This window comes from Pungitius pungitius, chromosome 21, assembly GCF_949316345.1.
Source record: "Pungitius pungitius chromosome 21, fPunPun2.1, whole genome shotgun sequence".
Taxonomy (NCBI): Eukaryota; Metazoa; Chordata; class Actinopteri; order Perciformes; family Gasterosteidae; genus Pungitius; species Pungitius pungitius.
In genome coordinates this window covers 2,581,234-2,600,601 of record NC_084920.1, presented here as the reverse complement: position 1 = coordinate 2,600,601, position 19,368 = coordinate 2,581,234, and the positions used below count along the sequence as shown (strand labels likewise).

General features: G+C 43.0%; 1 protein-coding gene across 7 annotated transcripts in view; it reads left to right on the top strand.

The window, feature by feature from the left end:
* LOC119212610 (potassium voltage-gated channel subfamily C member 1) overlaps nucleotides 1–19,089 on the top strand; it is a 37,095-nt gene extending 18,006 nt beyond the window's left edge. The window contains exons 3-6 of one of the 7 annotated variants that reach the window (XM_037463221.2): nucleotides 5,641–6,622; nucleotides 7,577–7,771; nucleotides 8,685–8,811; nucleotides 18,801–19,089. In XM_037463221.2, coding sequence (XP_037319118.1) covers nucleotides 5,641–6,622; nucleotides 7,577–7,771; nucleotides 8,685–8,803 — 1,296 coding nt within the window. In that variant the 3' untranslated portion in view covers nucleotides 8,804–8,811; nucleotides 18,801–19,089. Of the gene's footprint in view, nucleotides 1–5,640; nucleotides 6,623–7,576; nucleotides 7,772–8,684; nucleotides 9,480–9,509; nucleotides 11,790–14,133; nucleotides 17,938–18,800 lie in introns of those variants that run through there. The other 6 variants (XM_037463219.2, XM_037463226.2, XM_037463220.2 and 3 more) reach the window with 6 other exon arrangements.
* Nucleotides 19,090–19,368: the final 279 nt, after the last annotated feature.

Below are 19,368 nucleotides of genomic sequence, written 5' to 3'. Positions count from 1 at the left end.
ATCCATTTTCAAAATCAAGGAAAAGCCGGCAGAGAGAGAAAGAAGCGAGACGCTTTCAGGAAAAAAAACACAACGGGAAACTGGTCCCCTCCATCCGCTTAGTGACGAGGCCTCGTCCTGCGAGTCTGTGGCGCTTGATATTACGTAAGAAAGTGAAGGCACCTCAAGTCTGAATTACCTCACTCTTCGGGCCATGTTGTATTATTTATTTTGGTAATGCTCAGAGCATACTGAATCTATAAATACACTGCAGGGCTTGTATTAAAGGGCCGCAGTCGGGTGGGGGGGGCGATTTCACTGGTGTCATCGATTCAACATACAATAGTGAGCTATGGTACATATGGACGATCACGGCGATATTCAATGTAAAGAAAACCAACCTACAGAATAAACTCAGTTTCTCTTCAGGAAATGTATTGACAAAGGTTCTGGAAGTGAAGAAGCAAACGTGGAGCTTTAAGGCATTGTTGTGTAGAAAGGTGCCACTTGTTGAAGGAGGTGTTAAGGGAGTGAAGGAAAATGGCAAAAAAACAGATTTCAAACTGCGTTATTAGTTCTGTCCTTAACATTTAACATACAAACGTGTTCCAGGTGAACCTCGAGTTCAATTCAAGGATCAAAGGTATTTAACATTTCTGATGCCAAATGATTAATGGTTACTGAAATGACTCCAAACAAACATCAATTGTAACATCTGATCTTTACATTAAATATACAGCCTTAATCCAATGGATCAATCGCAACTTTAAAAACATTAAAAACATATAAAAAAAAATGTTTTGCTCAATAAAACAAACAATTCATAATGCAGGAAAATCCTTTAATGTAAATATATATTAGGTTTTAATTTAGTGGTGATGTATGTGATTTTTATGGAGCTGACCTGGACCATAACTCCAGTGAAGGGGCAGAAGGAGAATCAATTGTTCAAATTATGATAATGATAATAATAATTAGGGCCGGGACTTTAGCGCGTTAATTACGATTCATTAATTACAATGTGAATTAAGATTAATGTGTTATTTTTTGTGTAATTAATTAAACATGTTTTACGCATTTTTACACTTATTTTTTGCACCGCGGAACGTTTCTCACTGGATGAGTTTCGGAGGACCGATTATACTGGAGCACCAACTAGCGTTCATGACTTCAGACAACAACAAACCACAGTGAACATGAACGAAGAAGCTGACGAGACCGTGTCGGGTGGCCTCGTGAATGGGAAATCTTATTATAATAAACACACGGATGGAAGCGTCGATAAGAGCATGGTTGTGTGCAAGCTGTGCAACAAGGAATCCGCATCGAGCCTCAAGTATCACCTCAACGCAAAACAATTAGCAGCTAGCGTGGACGTTAGCCCGACTCCGAGTACAAGGACCCACACCCAACCCACACTGCACCAGCTAACTGGTTTAAGGACCAGGGTAACTAAGTCCACGTCTGAAAAAATAAACAATGTTCTGAATGTATTTGAAAGTATTGGTCTACTTAAAAAAACCTAGTTTACAGAAGGTCTACTTAGCTATAGGCTACCTGAATTTCTGAAAGTACTATATTTCTAAATATGCTATTTCTACACTTGTCTGCTGGAATTGGTTGAACAATCTCTTCTCACTGTTCTCAGGTCAAATATTTATGCAATTAAAATGTGAATAATTTGATTAATTAATTACAAAGCCTCTAATTAGATTAATATTTTTAATTGAGTCCCGGCCCTAATAATATATATTATATTATATATATATATATACACCTTAGATTTATTTTTTTATAATAATTTTTTACCTATTTAAAAAAAATCTTTTCTGTGACATTTTTTGACCCTACATATTTTGACTTTTTTCACAATATTTTTTTTCCCATGACATGACTGGAATGATCTTAGATGGAGCAACCTACACATCCCTGTCACTAATGCCAAATGCCCCAAATTTCTGTACTTTAAACCTTATCTGGGTTCAACCCTCAAGGGACATGGTGGCTCTTCCTAAATCCTTTTTTAGTTTTGGGTAACTGACATTTAGAAAAAATCATAATGGGATTTTGCCCCAGAGACGGATTGGTGCATCTTGGAGATCAACCATGCTATTCATCCTTCCTGCATTGGTAAAGGCACAGTGAGTTGAATTTGAATGTAACAGAGAATTGGAGGGTGGATGCACTAAAAAGGGTAAACAAATCTACACCCCGTGCCAGACTGTCAGTTTAAGGTTGTCCACAGGATGCCCTGAAGTAGACAAACATGGGATTGTCTTGAAAAATGCCCTCAGAGGCTGTAATAAGTTTCATGTCAGTGGGACCACTGAATGAGACACATCTGCTCATCTTTACTTCTCTCCCGTCAAAAAGGTGGAACCCTATAGGCTACGTAGCATGGCTAATAAGTGCTAAAAGGCTAAAGCAAAGCAATTAACATCAAATTCAATTCGTCAGCAAAAGATTCTTCATCATTCTTGACGATGCCATCATAACTCGAAACTAAAATGGTATGACTTGTGACTCGACTTGAGACTTGTTGGCTGTGACTTGTGACTCGACTTGGGACTTGCTTCGTCTTTGACTCGACTCGGGACGCGAGGGCAATGACTTGAGACTTGCTTGTGACTTGCCTAACAGTGACTTGTTCCCACCTCTGGTGGCTACGTAGCATGGCTAATAAGTGCTAAAGGCTAAAGCAAAGCAATTAACATCAAATTCAATTCGTCAGCAAAAGATTCTTCCATCATAACTCAAGTGAACGCGCCGTGTGTTTCTGCATAACCCCTAGGGTTCACTTCTCTGAAACAACCGTGGGGACAATGCCCCCACTACTACCTCCGCGGCAGTGTGCTCAAGACTTGGCACGAGCGGGATTTGAACCCACTGGCGGTGCGCACAGAGGCTTCTGGGCTCTAGCTTGCACCCCTACACTACCAGTCCTGGTCACATTTTGGCAACTTTGATTCTCCTATTTAACCTTGAGCATGTGAGTTAAACTTTAAAAATATCTTAAATGCTATTTTGACATCTGGGCTTGAACCATCAACCTTCAAGTGCAGTGCAGGGGCTTATGTCAGCAGCTCTTCCACTGTGCTACTTCACCACACACTAACCAACCCTTTGTTGGTTGTATTTAACCTTGAGCATGTGAACTAAACCTCAAAACTCTTTTTAAATGCTATTTCCACATCTGGGCTTGAACCCACAACCTTCAGTTGCAGTGCAGGGGCTTATATCAGCAGCTCTTCCACTGTGCTACTTCACCACACACTAACTAACCCTTTGTTTGTTGTATTTAACCTTGAGATTGCTACTCAAACCTGAAGTAAAGCCAAAGGCTCAAACCCAAAACCTTCAAATGCAGTGCAGGCTTATGTCAGCAGCTCTTCCGCTGTGCTACTTCACCACACACTAACCAACCCTTTGTTTGTTGTATTTAACCTTGAGATTGCTACTCAAACCTGAAGTAAAGCCAAAGGCGCAAGCCCAAGACTGGGCTTGAACCCACAACCTTATAATGCAGTGCAGGCTTGTGGCAGCAGCTCTTCCGCTGTGCTAATTCACCACACACTAACCAATCCTTTGTTTGTTGTATTTAACCTTGAGATTGCTACTCAAACCTGAAGTAAAGCCAAAGGCGCAAACCCAAGACTGGGCTTGAACCCACAACCTTCAAATGCAGTGCAGGCTTGTGGCAGCAGCTCTTCCGCTGTGCTAATTCACCACACACTAACCAACTCTTTGTTTGTTGTATTTAACCTGGAGATTGCTACTCAAACCTGAAGTAAAGCCAAAGGCTCAAACCCACATCCTTGAAGTGCAGTGCAAGCTTGTGGCAGCAGCTCTTCCACTGTGCTACTTCACCACACACTAACCAAACCTTTGTTTGTTGTATTTAACCTTGAGCATGTGAGCTAAACCTCAAAACTCTTTTTAAATGCTATTTCCACATCTGGGCTTGAACCCACAACCTTCAAGTGCAGTGCAGGGACTTATGTGAGCAGCTCTTCCGCTGTGCTACTTCACCACACACTAACCAACCCTTTGTTTGTTGTATTTAACCTTGAGATTCCTACTCAAACTTGAAGTAAAGCCAAAGGCTCAAACCCAAGACTGGGCTTAAACCCACAACCTATAGAGTAAGGACAGTAGCTCCTCAGCTCTTGTGCTGCACTACCTCACCATGCACCAATTGAAATTTTGTTTCTCATATTTAAACCTCAAATCTCTTTCAAAGCAGAAGTGATGTCTGCATGAAGGGGCATGAACCCACAACCTCAGACAGCAGGTTGGAGCCTGCAGCCCTTCAATTGTTCCCTTGTGCTATTCAAGCACATGCCTCATTGTGTCCGTTTCTCATATTAGACCTTGGGATTGTTTACTAAACCTCAAAACTGACTGCAACCAAACCCTCCTTCTGAGAGAGCAGGTTTGAACTGAGGATCCTCCACACTTCAGCCTTCCTGCTATCTCCCTGCACTGTTCCACCACACACCTGTTGATGCTTTTGAATCCAACCTCAATTCTCATAGATTCTCAGGCTGGAATCCACAACCGTTCCATACCGTTATAATAGAATTGCAGGTCAAGTAAAGTCATATAATGGCATTTCTAATAAAGCCCTAGTTGATTTCACTAGTTTTATGCTGTGATCCATTTTTCGACATGTGTGCTGATGCCTGCGTGTGAATTGAGAGGATCCATACCGACTCCCCTATGGAGCTAAACCAGTCTGAGGGTCCTCCTCAGCTGAGTGGAGAATAAATCCCAGAAGAAATAAACACGTTTGACACACAGCACCTTGAGGAGAGAGAATCAAATCCCAAATGTGGATCAGGAAGGTCAGCTTTGATTCCACTAGAGACACCAGAACTCACGATGATTCACAGTGTCACTGCCCGACTCCGACTCCGAGTACAAGGACCCACACCCAACCCACACTGCACCAGATGACTGGTTTAAGGACCAGGGTAACTAAGTCCACGTGGTTGAACAAAAATAAAAATCCATGTGAAAAAAATTACTTCTCACTGTTCTCAGGTCAAATATTTATGCAATTAAAATGCGATTAATTTCGATTAATTAATTACAAAGCCTCTAATTAATTAGATTAATATTTTTAATCGAGTCCCGGCCCTAATAATAATAAGTCAACTGCTTGTTGTAAATGTATGCTTGGACTTTTTTGTGCTCTTTATTTAATTCGTCTTGATCTACTATGTATTTAATCAAATAAAATATTATTGTACATGTAAATACATACTGTATGATGTGATTAACTGAACATGATCTTTTTAGTATTATTGATTATTTCACACATGATGCTGGGAGATCTATTTTGTGTCCCCATCGTTCATCACAACCATTGATGACGGTCAGACCCAATTATACGATTACACCTCGACTTTGAACACAACGTGTTTTATCACTTAAGAGAAAGAAAAAGAAGAGTGACGAGCAGTCAGTAGTAGTTTTACTTGTGTTTAGTTCACAGATGAGATAAACAAACACTTCAGTTGTTTTTCCTCTGCTGTTGTTTTGAGCTTTTTTTCTATTTTTTTCATCTTCTCTTTACCTTGCAGAATTGTTTTGATCCGCGACCGTCTCCTCACTTTTGCGTTTCCTCCCCGCTTTCTATTCCTCTTCCTCTCTCCTCAGTACGTGGCGTTCGGCTCCCTCTTCTTCATCCTCATCTCCATCTCCACCTTCTGCATGGAGACGCACGAGGCCTTCAACACCATCCTCAACAAGACGGAGAACGTCACGGTGGGCAACACGACCCGCGAGGAGATCGTGTACGAGGTGGTGACCGACAGCTGGCTGACTTACGTGGAGGGCGTCTGCGTCATCTGGTTCACCATCGAGGTCCTGCTGCGCGTCACCTTCTGCCCGGACAAGCTGGAGTTCTTCAAAAGCAGCCTGAACATCATCGACTTCGTCGCCATCCTGCCCTTCTATCTGGAGGTGGGCCTGAGCGGGCTGTCCTCCAAGGCCGCCAAGGACGTCCTGGGGTTCCTGCGCGTGGTCCGCTTCGTACGCATCCTGCGCATCTTCAAGCTGACGCGCCACTTCGTGGGCCTGCGCGTCCTGGGCCACACCCTGCGCGCCAGCACCAACGAGTTCCTCCTGCTCATCATCTTCTTGGCCCTCGGCGTGCTCATCTTCGCCACCATGATCTACTACGCCGAGCGAATCGGCGCCGACCCGGACGACCCCACGGCCAGCGCCCACACCAACTTCAAGAACATTCCCATCGGGTTCTGGTGGGCCGTCGTGACCATGACCACGCTGGGCTACGGGGACATGTACCCGGAGACGTGGTCGGGCATGCTGGTGGGCGCTCTGTGCGCCCTGGCCGGCGTGCTGACCATCGCCATGCCCGTGCCGGTGATCGTCAACAACTTCGGCATGTACTACTCTCTGGCCATGGCCAAACAAAAGCTGCCCAAAAAGAAAAACAAACACATCCCCAGGGCGCCGCAGCCGGGCTCGCCCAACTACTGCAAGCCCGACGCCCTGGCCATGGCCACTGCATCGCCGCAAAGGCTCTTGGGAAATGTCCTTGGTGGAGTGATAGGGCCCGGAGGCCTTGCGGGAGACTGTCCACTGGCCCAAGAAGAAATTATAGAGATCAACAGAGGTCAGAGATTTTAATTATTTTTTTTTCAAGTTACGTGTCTTTATTTTGTCAGCAAATCTATAAAAATGACAGTTTAATAATTGCAGATTTAAGCAAACACAGGGATGACATCAGGGGTCCAGTAGAGAGGCCAAAGAAAGGAGTGGGAGCCCAACCAGAAGTGATGCATAGTTGATTCTCAACCCCCCCCCCCTCCCCCCCTCCTCTGAAAAACCACTGGCCCATCAGAACTTACTGTGTCTGTAATTTATTTATGATCAACTCGTAGGTCCACGATTGCCTTCAGGCACCCATCTGTCTGTGAAGAAGAAACAGTATGGAAGGAAAATGAACTCAATTATCCATTAAAACAGCTTAATGCACCCCAGTTTGGGCTGACTGCACATATTTTCCCTGCAGCATTAGCAGTAAAATCAGGGGTAATTTGGCTCTTTGCTCGCTCTTTGCATGCTGCAGCATTAGGCGTCAGTCACATGCAACAATAATGCACCTTGGATGCATTATTTTACTGCCTGAGTCATCAGCGAGACGGAAAATATTGGTTTTTACTACATCTCGTCTGCTTGGCCTCCTGCCAGACTGAAAGGGTTTCCTGTTGGTTTGCGTCGGTAGATCGGCTCTGTGTTAGTCAACATCTCGACGGCTGGCTCCGAGGCGGGTTCTGCAGAATCACCAGAAACGTTATGTAACCCATTTTTATCATGATGACGTGAACGCGTGGTGGAGCGCCGCAGTCCCCAAACAACGTTGATGGTTTACCAACGTTCAGACCTACTGGTCATATCTCCCCACACACACACACACATTTGGTAAATTTGTGCATATTTGAATTTTATATAGCAAGAAAACACAACATGTGCATTTAGAATGCGTAACCTCAACATTTCTCCTACAAATTGCTTGTAAATCTTGTATTTCTCTCCCGTGTGTGGCTCCGCCCTCTCTGCCCGCCAGATTCCAAGCAGAACGGCGACGCAGCGTCGGCCGCGCTGGCTAACGAGGACTGTCCCACCATCGACCAGGTGCTGAGCCCGGACGAGAGGAGCCCCATCGGGCGGGGGCCCACCCGGGAGCGCTACCAGCAGGACCGCGCCTGCTTCCTGCTCAACACCAGGGAATTCCGCGCCACAGATGGGAATGTTCGGAAAGGTACGTTTCACGCCGGGATACGGACAACAAAAACATGCGCATCTGACGCAGACAGACCCACACAGCAAGACGCCGGGCGGCGCACACACACATGCACACACACACACACACACACACACACACACACACGCACACAGAAGCACACACACGCACGCACACACTACAGCGTTACAGTGAAACATTTAGGGAAGACAGGGTGGATGGAAGAGCACAAATGAACTTTGGATGGATCAACAGCTCCAATCTCACACACACACACACACACAGTCATGCAGTCAAAACACATACACAAGCCTCTTCTGCTCTGCTTCTACTGTTTCACCTTCATATTGTCTGTGTTTCCATCTCGGCTTGATATTCTATTTTCTTCCTTTCTGTCCCTCTACTTCTCTTGTCTCTCTTTATTTCCATGGTGTGTGTGTGTGTGTGTGTGTGTGTGTGTGTGTGTGTAAGTATCCATAGCTCTTGCTCATTCATGCTCATTAACGATCTCTTCCTCCCTCTGTCCTCTGGACTCTAACAGTTGACCATGCATTAATTTTCTTCTTGTCACTTCTGTTTCTCCCCCTCTGTCTCTCTCTCTCTCTCTCCTGCCTTACATTTTCTTTTTGATCCCCCCCACCTCCCCCCCCAACCTCCCTGCTCCCTTCCCTGCCCTCACCTGCTGCATGTTTCCCCTGCCTTGCCCCACCCTTAAACCCACGCCCTCCTCGCCCCTTCTTCTTTTCCATTGTGCTGCTACTGTAAACCCCCCCCCCCACCCCCCCTCCCACACGCACACCTTCCCTCCCCCCATGTGCATCACCTTCCTCCTCACCATAACCCAACACCTTGTTCTTACTCTTACCACCGCAATCCGACCGCCACCAAAAACACTTGTGCACACTCCCCCCAAACGCTCCAAACCACCAAGTAGAGGCCGCGGCCCCCAGCCCCGACTCCCCTCTGACGGAGGACTGGTATAAGATGGAAGGGTCTCTGTTACAGCAGGACCTCAATGCAAACTCCACCTCCTCCTGGATCAAACCGTAGACCAGAAGGTAACGCTGAGCAAAAAGAGAAAGAAAATGAGTTTAAAGAATTAGCGCAGCCGCGTTGACCTGGTCAACTTTTGACCCGAGAACGTAGAGGAGAGTTCTGATCCGGCTCTGCGTCACGCAGCATGTTTTTGCACAAACTGTATGTGAACGCAGATGTAGCCTCACACACACACACACACACACACACACTATGCATGACTTCAGGTCACAGCTCGGGGGGTCAGAGTGCCGCCAGTTGAGCCGAGGTTGGTCAGTCCGAACGTCAAGAATCGGGGCGGCATTTTAGGGTGAGGTTCTCATTCGTGAGGTGTTTCATCCAGTGAAACCGAAACCTCGGCACGATATCAACACATCGTGAATTCAGCTTAAAAAAACCCCACAACAATGCACAATGTGTTAAGAAAAAAAAGAAGACAGAATTAGAAAGAAAACGGGATCGCTCTGCGATCCTGTGAGAAAACGAAGCGTACAACCTGTATTCAGTCACGAGTGCGTCCGCGCGGGACGTGTGTGCACGTGTGTGCACGTGCACACACATCCAGCGGCTCAGGTGAAAACAAAGCCCGTTGTCGTGTGCTGTGTCAATAACTAATAAAAGGTTAACACTGCAGAAGATTGAGCAGGATCGGCGGCTCACGCTGTTGTCTGATGGGCCTCTGTGTTGTTGTTGTTGTTGTTGTTGTCGTCTCTCTCTTCAGGTTGTGTCATATCACGCGTGTGTATGTGGGCTTTTTTTCATTCTTACGTGTTATACACTCTGCGTCTCTGTCCTCCTCGATGCAGAGTGTTGTGTCGTGTGTTGTTGTCGTCCTCGTCGTCGTTGTTGTTGTTGTTGTTGTCGTGGCTTAATTTTCATTTTTTTCCCCCTTCTACTGTGTTCCTTCGTGTTGCTCTTTTACCCCACGGACCCCCGCCTCGGCAAACACAAGCACTCGCTGCAATTTACACAGAGCTTTGCCTTTTTTTATTAATAAAAAAAAGGCAATATATGTACATGTGGTACTGTTTGGACAAATACTCAACGGCACTTTATCCTTCTATATAATACGTTCAGGCTCAAAGGTGGCCGCAGGTACGTGTACATTTGCCAGATTTGATGTTTCAAACCCATTGTGCAGCCGTGATGGTTTCACGCTGTTGCAAAGTGTGACATCGTCTTTCTGAGGCCGAAGGTCCCTGGGGGTCACCGGAGCACCACCGAGGTCAAGGGTTAGCACCTCTAGAAACACGCCACGCTGAAAACAAGTTCCTATTTGCAACCGTCAATGACCCGGGTGGTAACAAATCACCGAGCTTCTTTACCAAAGCCCTGTGAGCGTGTGGTGGATCTGAAGTACTACTCCCCGGTGCCTAGCCTAGTCCAAAGTGGGGGACCTTTTGTATTTGTGCTGTGGAGGCCTGGATAGAAACCTAAAGACAGACAGATGTGATTGAAAAGTGGCTACACGTTGCCCAAGGTAAGCAAGCTCTCCAAGCCCTCCACTCACAGGTCCTGGTTCTGATGTGTGAGCTGCAATATTCGTCCGACAACAATCCCTCTTTAAAAGCCAATCGGGAGCCCATCGAAGAAATGTCTTTATTCGAGAATATTTAAGACGATGAGCCTTCAGTGCTCTCAGTAAATATCGGTGACATTTGACCTCTTTTCCATCTCTGGGACCTGATTTTCTTGCTCTAGCTTGTTGTTTACATGTAAGCAAGACCACACCCCCTGTCTTTGGTCGTCATAATAAACAACAACAATCTGTGATTTAGGGGACGAAACCAAACCAAACCAAAAGGCAGTTGATGTCACGTTCTTCTTCTCCTTGTTGTTTTTAAAGAGGGATTCTCACGCTGTGTTTAAACTCCTTACCCTGTGCTTCTGTTGTGATTTATTTATCGGAACCTGCGTAAGATGTCTCTGCAAAGGTGTTTTTTATTTCCTTGTGCGTTTTCCTTTTCTTTAACCGTTGGCCGTTTGACCTCCTGAAGCAGCCGTACGTCTCGCCGAGGTCAAACGGTCAATCTGAGGACCTTCTTCAGGGGCTTCTGTCTCTTCTCTCCGTCCCGCTCAGCCTTCCCTCCCTCCAGTTCCTCCCCTTGGGTTTTATTTCATTTGATGTCTTGGGGTTTGGTCCTTTATTGAGGTCCTGTGTTTTTAACATGTTGTGTACCTCTTTTCTTATTACTTTTGTCTAAGTGTGTATTTTTGTATTATGTTTGTTTGGGTTTTGTGTGTATTTTATTTTAAAGATTTTGGTTTTAAGTCCTTGGGTTTTGTACAGTTGTGATTTGCTGTTTGATGTTCTGGTTCCCTTATGTTCCTTACCGTGTTCTCCTTTGAGGTTTCCCATCCGTCTATATGGATTGAAATGATAAAAGGAATTAATTAACAAAAAGCTGTCACAAATCCCACTGGTTTAGGAAAAGAAAGAACTTATTTGACAAAAAAAAAACCTCATTAATCATTACTCCATTCAACTCCAAATATGAAAAATAAAGAAGGAGTAATTACCAGTAAGCAGGGTCCATCTGCTGGGCATCACCATCCCAAACCACTCCTTATTGATGCACTTTGTTTTTTTTGACAATATTCACCAAGTGGCCATCACAACACGACTGAGTGTTTTTTGGCTCCGGCAAAGTGATTCATTCCAGAACATTTCTGTTGTAGACAGCTATTGTGTCAATTGGCTAAAACTAAATAAAATAGAAAAACTCCAAATTCAAACCACAGCTTTTGTGGTGAAACGTGTGGTTGAAGCCGCCACGTAAAACTTGCCAAACAACACTAGCGTGCTCCATACATTGTTGCCTCCTCACAACCATCTGCAAATATTCTTCACGTCAGATTTTGACTCCCCTCTTACAAAAGATTTTTTTTTTTGATAACTGTACGTTTACGTATAAGAAGTAGACAATCTGACCCGCATACAAAAGGATTCAGGTTACAGTTGTATGTCAACTAGTTTCCCCCAAAAGACATTATATATATATATATATATATATATATATATATATATATATATATATATTTATATACTGCATGGACACCTTGTGTCATGAGGAGATCAATATGTCTGATATTGGGAAGGAGGAGGTCGCGCCGTCTTTCAGGGGGCAATTGATCCCGCGTGAGAACGATACAGTACGGGGTCGTTCCAGGAATAACAGCCAGCACTTCCTTCCTCCCTGCTCCCCTGTGTCCTCCCTCTCCATTGCTTCCTCCTCCCTGTGATTAACACTCATTCTCCATCCCATCCCTCAGGCCGCCACTGCAGTGCAAGTGTAACTAAACTGTGACTGTCGGTAGGTACGAAGTCCCCTCCGTGGTGTAAATGAAGTGTGGCTTTGTGCAGGAACTATGTCGTCCTTTCAAACATCGGGCCGACGCCGAGCTGAACGTCACTCACTCACCAGAGCCGCGTCACGGCCTCATCTTCATCACTCCTCATCAGTTTCCCCTCCGGCCTTTCGACAGCTGGGAACTTCTATTTCCTCTAGACTTATTTCACTCTCATTTCACCCGGCAACTGTTTTATGGTCCCTGGTTTCAGGCAAACAAGATGTAGGAAAAGGAGGAACATTATTTAAATAAAAACGCAGATATTTATATGCCATATTTTTAATTTAAATGCAGCATGGTGCTCTTAGTCTTTCTATCCGTTTTTTTTTCTCTTCACTCCACATGCAGATTTATTTCTCCAGGAATAGATCCAACGGAATTTCACAGTCAAATCCGAAATTTTTGTAGTAACTGCGTGAGGGGAATTTCCCACAGAGAGTAATCATTATCAATCAATGACAGCAGTTGACCAGTTGACTCTATATTTATTCTCAAAAGGAAATATCTTCCTTTAACGGCAGAAACATTTGCATTGCTTCTGTGAGCGACACTATTTAAACTAGTGTAGAGGTTCACCAGAAAGCATTCATTGCAGCTCTGCGATGGAGACAGTTGTTGCCCTTTAACTCTGATTCAGCGTCTCAGAAATGGATTCCATTTGATGCAACCTGACAATGTGTCTCAATACATCTGTTGGGTAGAACTGAATTTGAGAAGCAGCACCACAGATCGACCGGACGGCTTCTGCGACATGTTTGTGGGACACGCAGCTTAAAGAAAAAAAAAAAAACCCACTGAAAGATGCATCATCAATATTTTACCCTGTTTCCATCCGACTAATGTGACTGAGCTGGTCAGAGTAAAAAAAAAAAAAAAAAAAACCTTTTATTCATGGTTGGCTCAAATGGTGACGACGTGATCTAGAGGCAACCTTTTAGCCGTGTGCCGTTATTGCGTCACACCCGAGTTCGATTTCAGCCAATCCACCACGTTCCTTACGAGCCGTCCGTTATGGATCAGCTGACCATCGACACTGCAGATTAACTGCAACAACCTCCCAGCGTGGTTTCCCCACTTCACCTGACGCCACAGCGCCCTCCTCTCGGGGGGGGCTGCTTCCTGCAGTGGGAGGTCAACGTCTCTGTTACACACACGCAGCGGGAAAGGACACCATGTTGCCGGTGTGTTATTTCTTAGACGAATTGGTTTGGTACTGCGTATTCTACTTCAAAGTGGACCCAGTGGACAAGTGGGCCGTGTCCTTTCCCGCTGTAAGCAGATGTTACAGGACGTGTCTTTAAATGTTTGTGTTGGCCATCTGACGTTTTCAGGTCCCCCCCCCCCAAAAAACCCAAAATACATACTAAGTGGGATGTTTATAGTTTAATTCCATACTTTTATCACCGGGAAACTTCATGTGGTCAACTCCTACGATGTACCAGTATCTTATTTTTGTGTTGAACTGTGTGGTTGTGGCCAAATAGTTGTTTAAATCACCTGAACATTACGCTTCAAATGGTACAATGCTGGGTGCTTTACTCAATGGGTCTCTTGTTGGTGTTGAGACTCTTACTATCAGAAAAAACCTTTGCTTTGCTGTTTTGAATGAAAAAGACAAATCATAACTCGCATTTTCTTGTTTTGTCTTGTCCTGTCTGTCTTTTGTGTGTCTGTCCTTCTACATGTCTTTATGATTTTATAACATTTTCAATTTCTTATCCTTGACTTATTCTCTCCACTTATGTGCTTTTTTTCTTTAATTTGGATTGTTTCTCATAACATCTTAAACCCTGGTTTCGATGCTTTGTAATCGGCATATCAAACATGGAATATAATATTATGGAATATTTGTCACATTATGCCAAAAATACGATCCCCTTTGATTTCATTTCTCTTTCGATATCATTCACAAATAATACAATCTGATGAATTCTTCGATTTTTCGATTTTTTTTTTAATTATTATCATCACATTACTAATTATTTCCTTTAAAGCAACAGGCTACGAAAAATCTCACAGTCTGAATAACATATCGGGATCGTCCGGGTCATCGCTGCGGCTCGCTCCCATCATTAGCCCCCCGTTTGAAACCTACGAGGCCCCGGGGCCACTGCGCCGCTGTCGCTCCCCCATCCCCTCCATTTTGTAGCAAAAAAACAAAAACAAAAAAGAAAGAAAAGGATGATCCTGATTGGACGATAAGACCTGCCTTGGATCAGCTGTGGACTGGTCGCATCGAAGCCTCCGAGCAAAAAAACAATAGCAATAACATGAAATGAACTTGAATGTAGAAAGAATGTCCCCTTGTCTTGTGAATCTAATGGTTTATGATGAGTCAGCTGATGGCGGTCAAATACGAACTGTACGCGGATTTGAGATCTTTAAAAGTAATAAGATGTGGATGCGTTAGGCCACTGAAATAGCAGCAGAGATTAAAGCAATGTCATTAAAACATGTGCACAGTTAAATTATACAATTTAGGTTTAAGTGTGTAGGTGGACGTCCTTTTTAAAAGTTATGGACCAAACAAGAAGCTCTCAACACTGTCCAGAGAAACAACCATGAAATGGAATACTCTACTTTATTTAACCAAAGACATGAATACATTTATAGAAAAGGTCAATATTAATCTATGTGGCCTACAGCGGAGACATCGTTTTGGTAGTTTTGTCTAAAAAGATCGCCTCGGCAAGTTCTATAAGACACTTTTTACATTGTGACATCATTGGACACTTTAGTTTTATAGTTTGCACAGAGATGTAAAAAATGTAAACAAAACAACTCTGCTTTAAAGAAAAGACCACTAATATTCTACAATGAGAGCTGTGTGAATAAGTCTTTAAATGTATAGTTTATTATATTGTATCAGGATCCCATGTATGCAATTGCTACCTTCTGGTGTACAGTTGAAGGTCTATTCTTTAGCATTTGCAAGCATGTTGTCTCTTATATTTCCACATATTTATATGCAAATATAACAATCATTGTCCCAGGCGAAAATGGGAGTTTAATCAAATGCCCCCAGAAATATATATATATATTATATACATAATAATTAATCAAAATGTTGCATACATTTTTCTCAGTAATCTTTAGGATGAGTTTATTTCTGAGAAGGACATGTTTGGTTTAACTAGGAGGGAGAAGGATGAGCTTAGCCGGAGACGGGAGACATCGACTCACACGTCATGCTCATAGATCCCGATTGATAAACTGTGATTTTATACCTGCGGACACTGAGCATTCAAAGTTCTTTACCGTCCACAGACTGAACCGTCAGCAGAACTTTTTGTTTGTTTACGTGCAATCGTTTTCTGACACGTCGGCTCGCGCGATGCCGCTTGTTGGCGAAACCGAATGACTTAATGTCATTTTAATGTTTGAGCTTCACACTTCCTTATGAACCAAATGAGTTGATTCTTCATGCGTCAGGTTTGAGTTTTTAGCGTTTGAAACAGGGGGGGAAATGACGTCCTTTTGTTGCAAACATTAAGACCTCGCGAGTAGCTGCCTCGCTAGCTACATGCTACACGCTAACAGCGTTTCGTCTTCCAGACAGTCTATAGATAGCACAATCAGGCTATCACAAGTTATTTTCTTTTTTTATGATGTTTAATGACTGAGTGGAACGTTAAAAAATGCTAATAAGGAAAGACGGAAATTAAATATGAACTTCTAAATCTGATTTGATTGTATTCCGAAAGCTACTTAAATAATATATAAACTTGAGATACAGCTATTTAAAAAGTCACATATAGATGAATACACAATTAACTAAATATCTGTTCTGCCCCATTTTTCTTTATTTTTTCATTATTTTTTGTTTATTTTTTTGTTCAAGTGTTTGTCTAAAGCTGTTTTTAAAAATACTAAAAGAAGAAATGCAATTTATTAATTATGTTAATTATAAAAACAGTGCTTGTATTATACCATTCCCTTCAGCAATCGGTTTTAGACAATTAACAGCTTTTATTTTTGTAAAGGACATTTTCCTCTGACTGGCATCCTCACATTTAAATACAGCATATGTAAAGTTGAACTATAAAGATTAAAACAGTAATAACACATTTGTGTATGCAATAAACATGCAATTTTATTTAACTGCTGGAAAGAAATCCTGTGCACATACGTATATAAATATGCAGATCTATTTTTAATCACAAAATGCACAGACTTTGTAGGCAGTCTACTTATAATCTTTGACTCAGCTGTTGGAGGAGTATTACTATGACACCATGAGCCATTTGTCTGATTTCAAGTCAGTGTTACTGGTCCTTTGAACTTTTTGATGTCGTGGCTGCCATTTTTAATTGTTTCAGTTTTGTAATGTTTTTATATTTCTTTCTCACTTGTACTGCTCATGTGTATTTCATTGTAAGGGATGCCTTTTCTGTACTACTGATTGTCTAAGATTTTCCTTTGAAAAAGACACAATGTTGTATTTAACTGTGGTAAATGTAGTAAGAGTAAAATCGAGAGCAGAAACTGTGTTTTAAAAAGTGCTTTAGAGACAAAAAAAATCTTTTGCAGGTGTAAAGAGAGTTTTTAGAGTATTTACTTGTTTAGAGAATTCATAATCCATGGTCCCAATCACCATTTTGTCTAAAATATATGTGCTTCCGGACTCTTCAACTCTGAGAAAAATTTGAGATGCAGTTTTGGTGATTCCGGATGAAAACTATGACATCACTTGAATGTTGAGTCTGTTGTCCACTGCGCTTTGAGGAGTTTTAGTGTCTCGCTTATAACAGATTTAATGCATTGCACATAGTTCAGACCGAACATGCTAACAATTCTGCTCATGCTACATATTTTCACGTTTTCACCATTACGATGTCAGAAAATGGCAATGATTTTGTGTCGTCTGAAAATATCTGCAACAGCATGCCGAGCATTTTTTATGTGTGATGTTGACATAAACTAAGGGAAGGTAGGGAAACTGTGGGGTAGTATGCGTTCGTCTCGATTTGACTAGCAGGTGATGTTTTGTGAAAACGTAATGAGTACAATTACACACATCAAGCCCCAGAGGTCATCTTAGTCCACACCGGCGCACTTGTGGTCTTAAAAGGACTCCAAAGTTTTGGATGTAACAATTTGTGATACTTTAAATGATATCCGTGTGCCACCTCATTTGGAATGTACATTTTCTCTTTTCAGTTGAGGTAAATGTCCATCCATCCTAAACACCTGCAGTGAATTGTTCTTTGATAGCACATTTAAATGAAAATGGGTGTGAGGAATAACGTAATCTCACACATCCCTAATTTCATTTCAACCTTTGTGGCTTAAGAAGTACTGTGCTTGTTTACATTTGCTTTGTAATGTATCAGAATGTCCTGATTTTGTGGTTCTGTTGATCGTAAAGAGTCTTCTCACACGGGTGTGGCTAAATCAACCACTCTGACGTACACATAGTCTAAGGCAGATGTTGTAAGTGCCTCTATGAGGCCCTCGTAGGCTCCGATGTCAATTTAGGATTTCATGCAAACTAGCTAGATTTAACTAGCTGAACCTTCCAAGCAATGCGCAATAGGTGAGTAGTTATTATTGAATATGTACATATCTGTATCTACACATATGAATACATTAAAGTCATACAGAATGAATGTATCTATGTATGCTTTGTGAGCGTAACCCGCGTCACTTAAACCTTGACCCTCTAACTTGGGAGAGAAAAGGAGGAAAAGTGCAAGGAGATGGACACCAGTTAAACTAGTGTGTGTTCAGATGTTGCCCGAATATGAAGCCGGACTATTCCTTTTGACTTTGACCCACTACCAAGTGCTTAATGGCAGTTTGTGCTAATGTGGCTGCAATTATATATATATTTAAATATTAATATCGGGTCTGTGTTTGCCGATGAGGCTGCAACAGAAGAGTTTAATCTCCCGGTAAATAACGCATGATGCCAGCCAAATGGTCAAACGTACACAACGACACTTTCTTGGATTTGTGTTTGCGTGACGCGTCGCTGAAGTCGGGGGTTTAAGCCTCCACGTCGCCTCCATGTGAAATTCTATTACATTCAGTATGTTTGTATGTGTCCATCTGTCAAAAATGTTTTTGTTTTTTTTGTACATATGCATTTCAATGAAAACGATTCTACACACACTGACGAACACACACACACACACACACACACACACACACACACACACACACACACTGACATTAGTGCTGAGGTTTGCAGGGGGCAGCGTGTCAGTCGGTGCTGCTCAGTCGTTTCATTCAGTCTAAAGTTTCCTTTTCTAATGTTGTCTGACACCCGTTTCGTTGTCAACCTTTCTTGGATTTTTGTTACGCGAGAACAACCTCTGTGCCAACTTATTGTGCGTGTACGTTGGAGATGTTAGAGTCGTCATTGCAGTTTAAACGTGTGCGTTTCATTCTGACATGCACAGTTAACCAGCAGTTTACAGGTAATGGTAATCCCTGATTACTTCCCCTATTGCACATAATATTAGTAACACCATCAAACTCTGTTGTTAAAGAAAATGTGATTGGCCAATTCCAAAACTTGAGATTGGTTTACAATAGATATCTAATGTAAACCAATCTGGTGCTTGTAATGTTGACAAGTTGATTGAAAAATGATTTCATACAAACACTGATTCTCTGTGCACTTGAAATTAATGTCTCTCTGTTCTTGTCTTCACAGTGTTAAGTTTCTAGCGTTCTCCTTCTCTCTAACGAGGAGTCCGTTAAGCGGTAAACACATTTTTTTGCGGCGGGGGCCACGTAAAGCGTCGAGTGTGACACGGATGGACGGTTTAAAGGAGATCTTTGGGGTTGACAGGAGCGAGGCCCGGAGGTTAATTATGAATGAAAGGATCACACGGTCTGCTCCTCACGTCGTTACCAAAGCAGCCTCCTGGAACTCCCACCACATCTTTGACAACCGTCTGACTGACTTTCCTCCCACCTCCCCCCCGCGCGCCCCCCCCCCACCCCCCTTTTTTCTCGGAAAAACTGACTGAGCATCGCACTGACACACTTTTGGGAGAGAAAAGACTCCTGATTACACATTCCAGAAGACATCTCTTTGACAGCGTTGGTGTCATCTACAGTGCTGAAAAACTGAGCAACTTCACACCTTTTTAAGAGAAAAACACTCTTCTTCACGAAGGACCGAACGAACAATGTAGCATCTCTGCTAACATATTGTAGCATTTGTTGGCTGGGAGATAACTCGACTTTATCCACCGACAGTTGGGAGAGAGGAATTT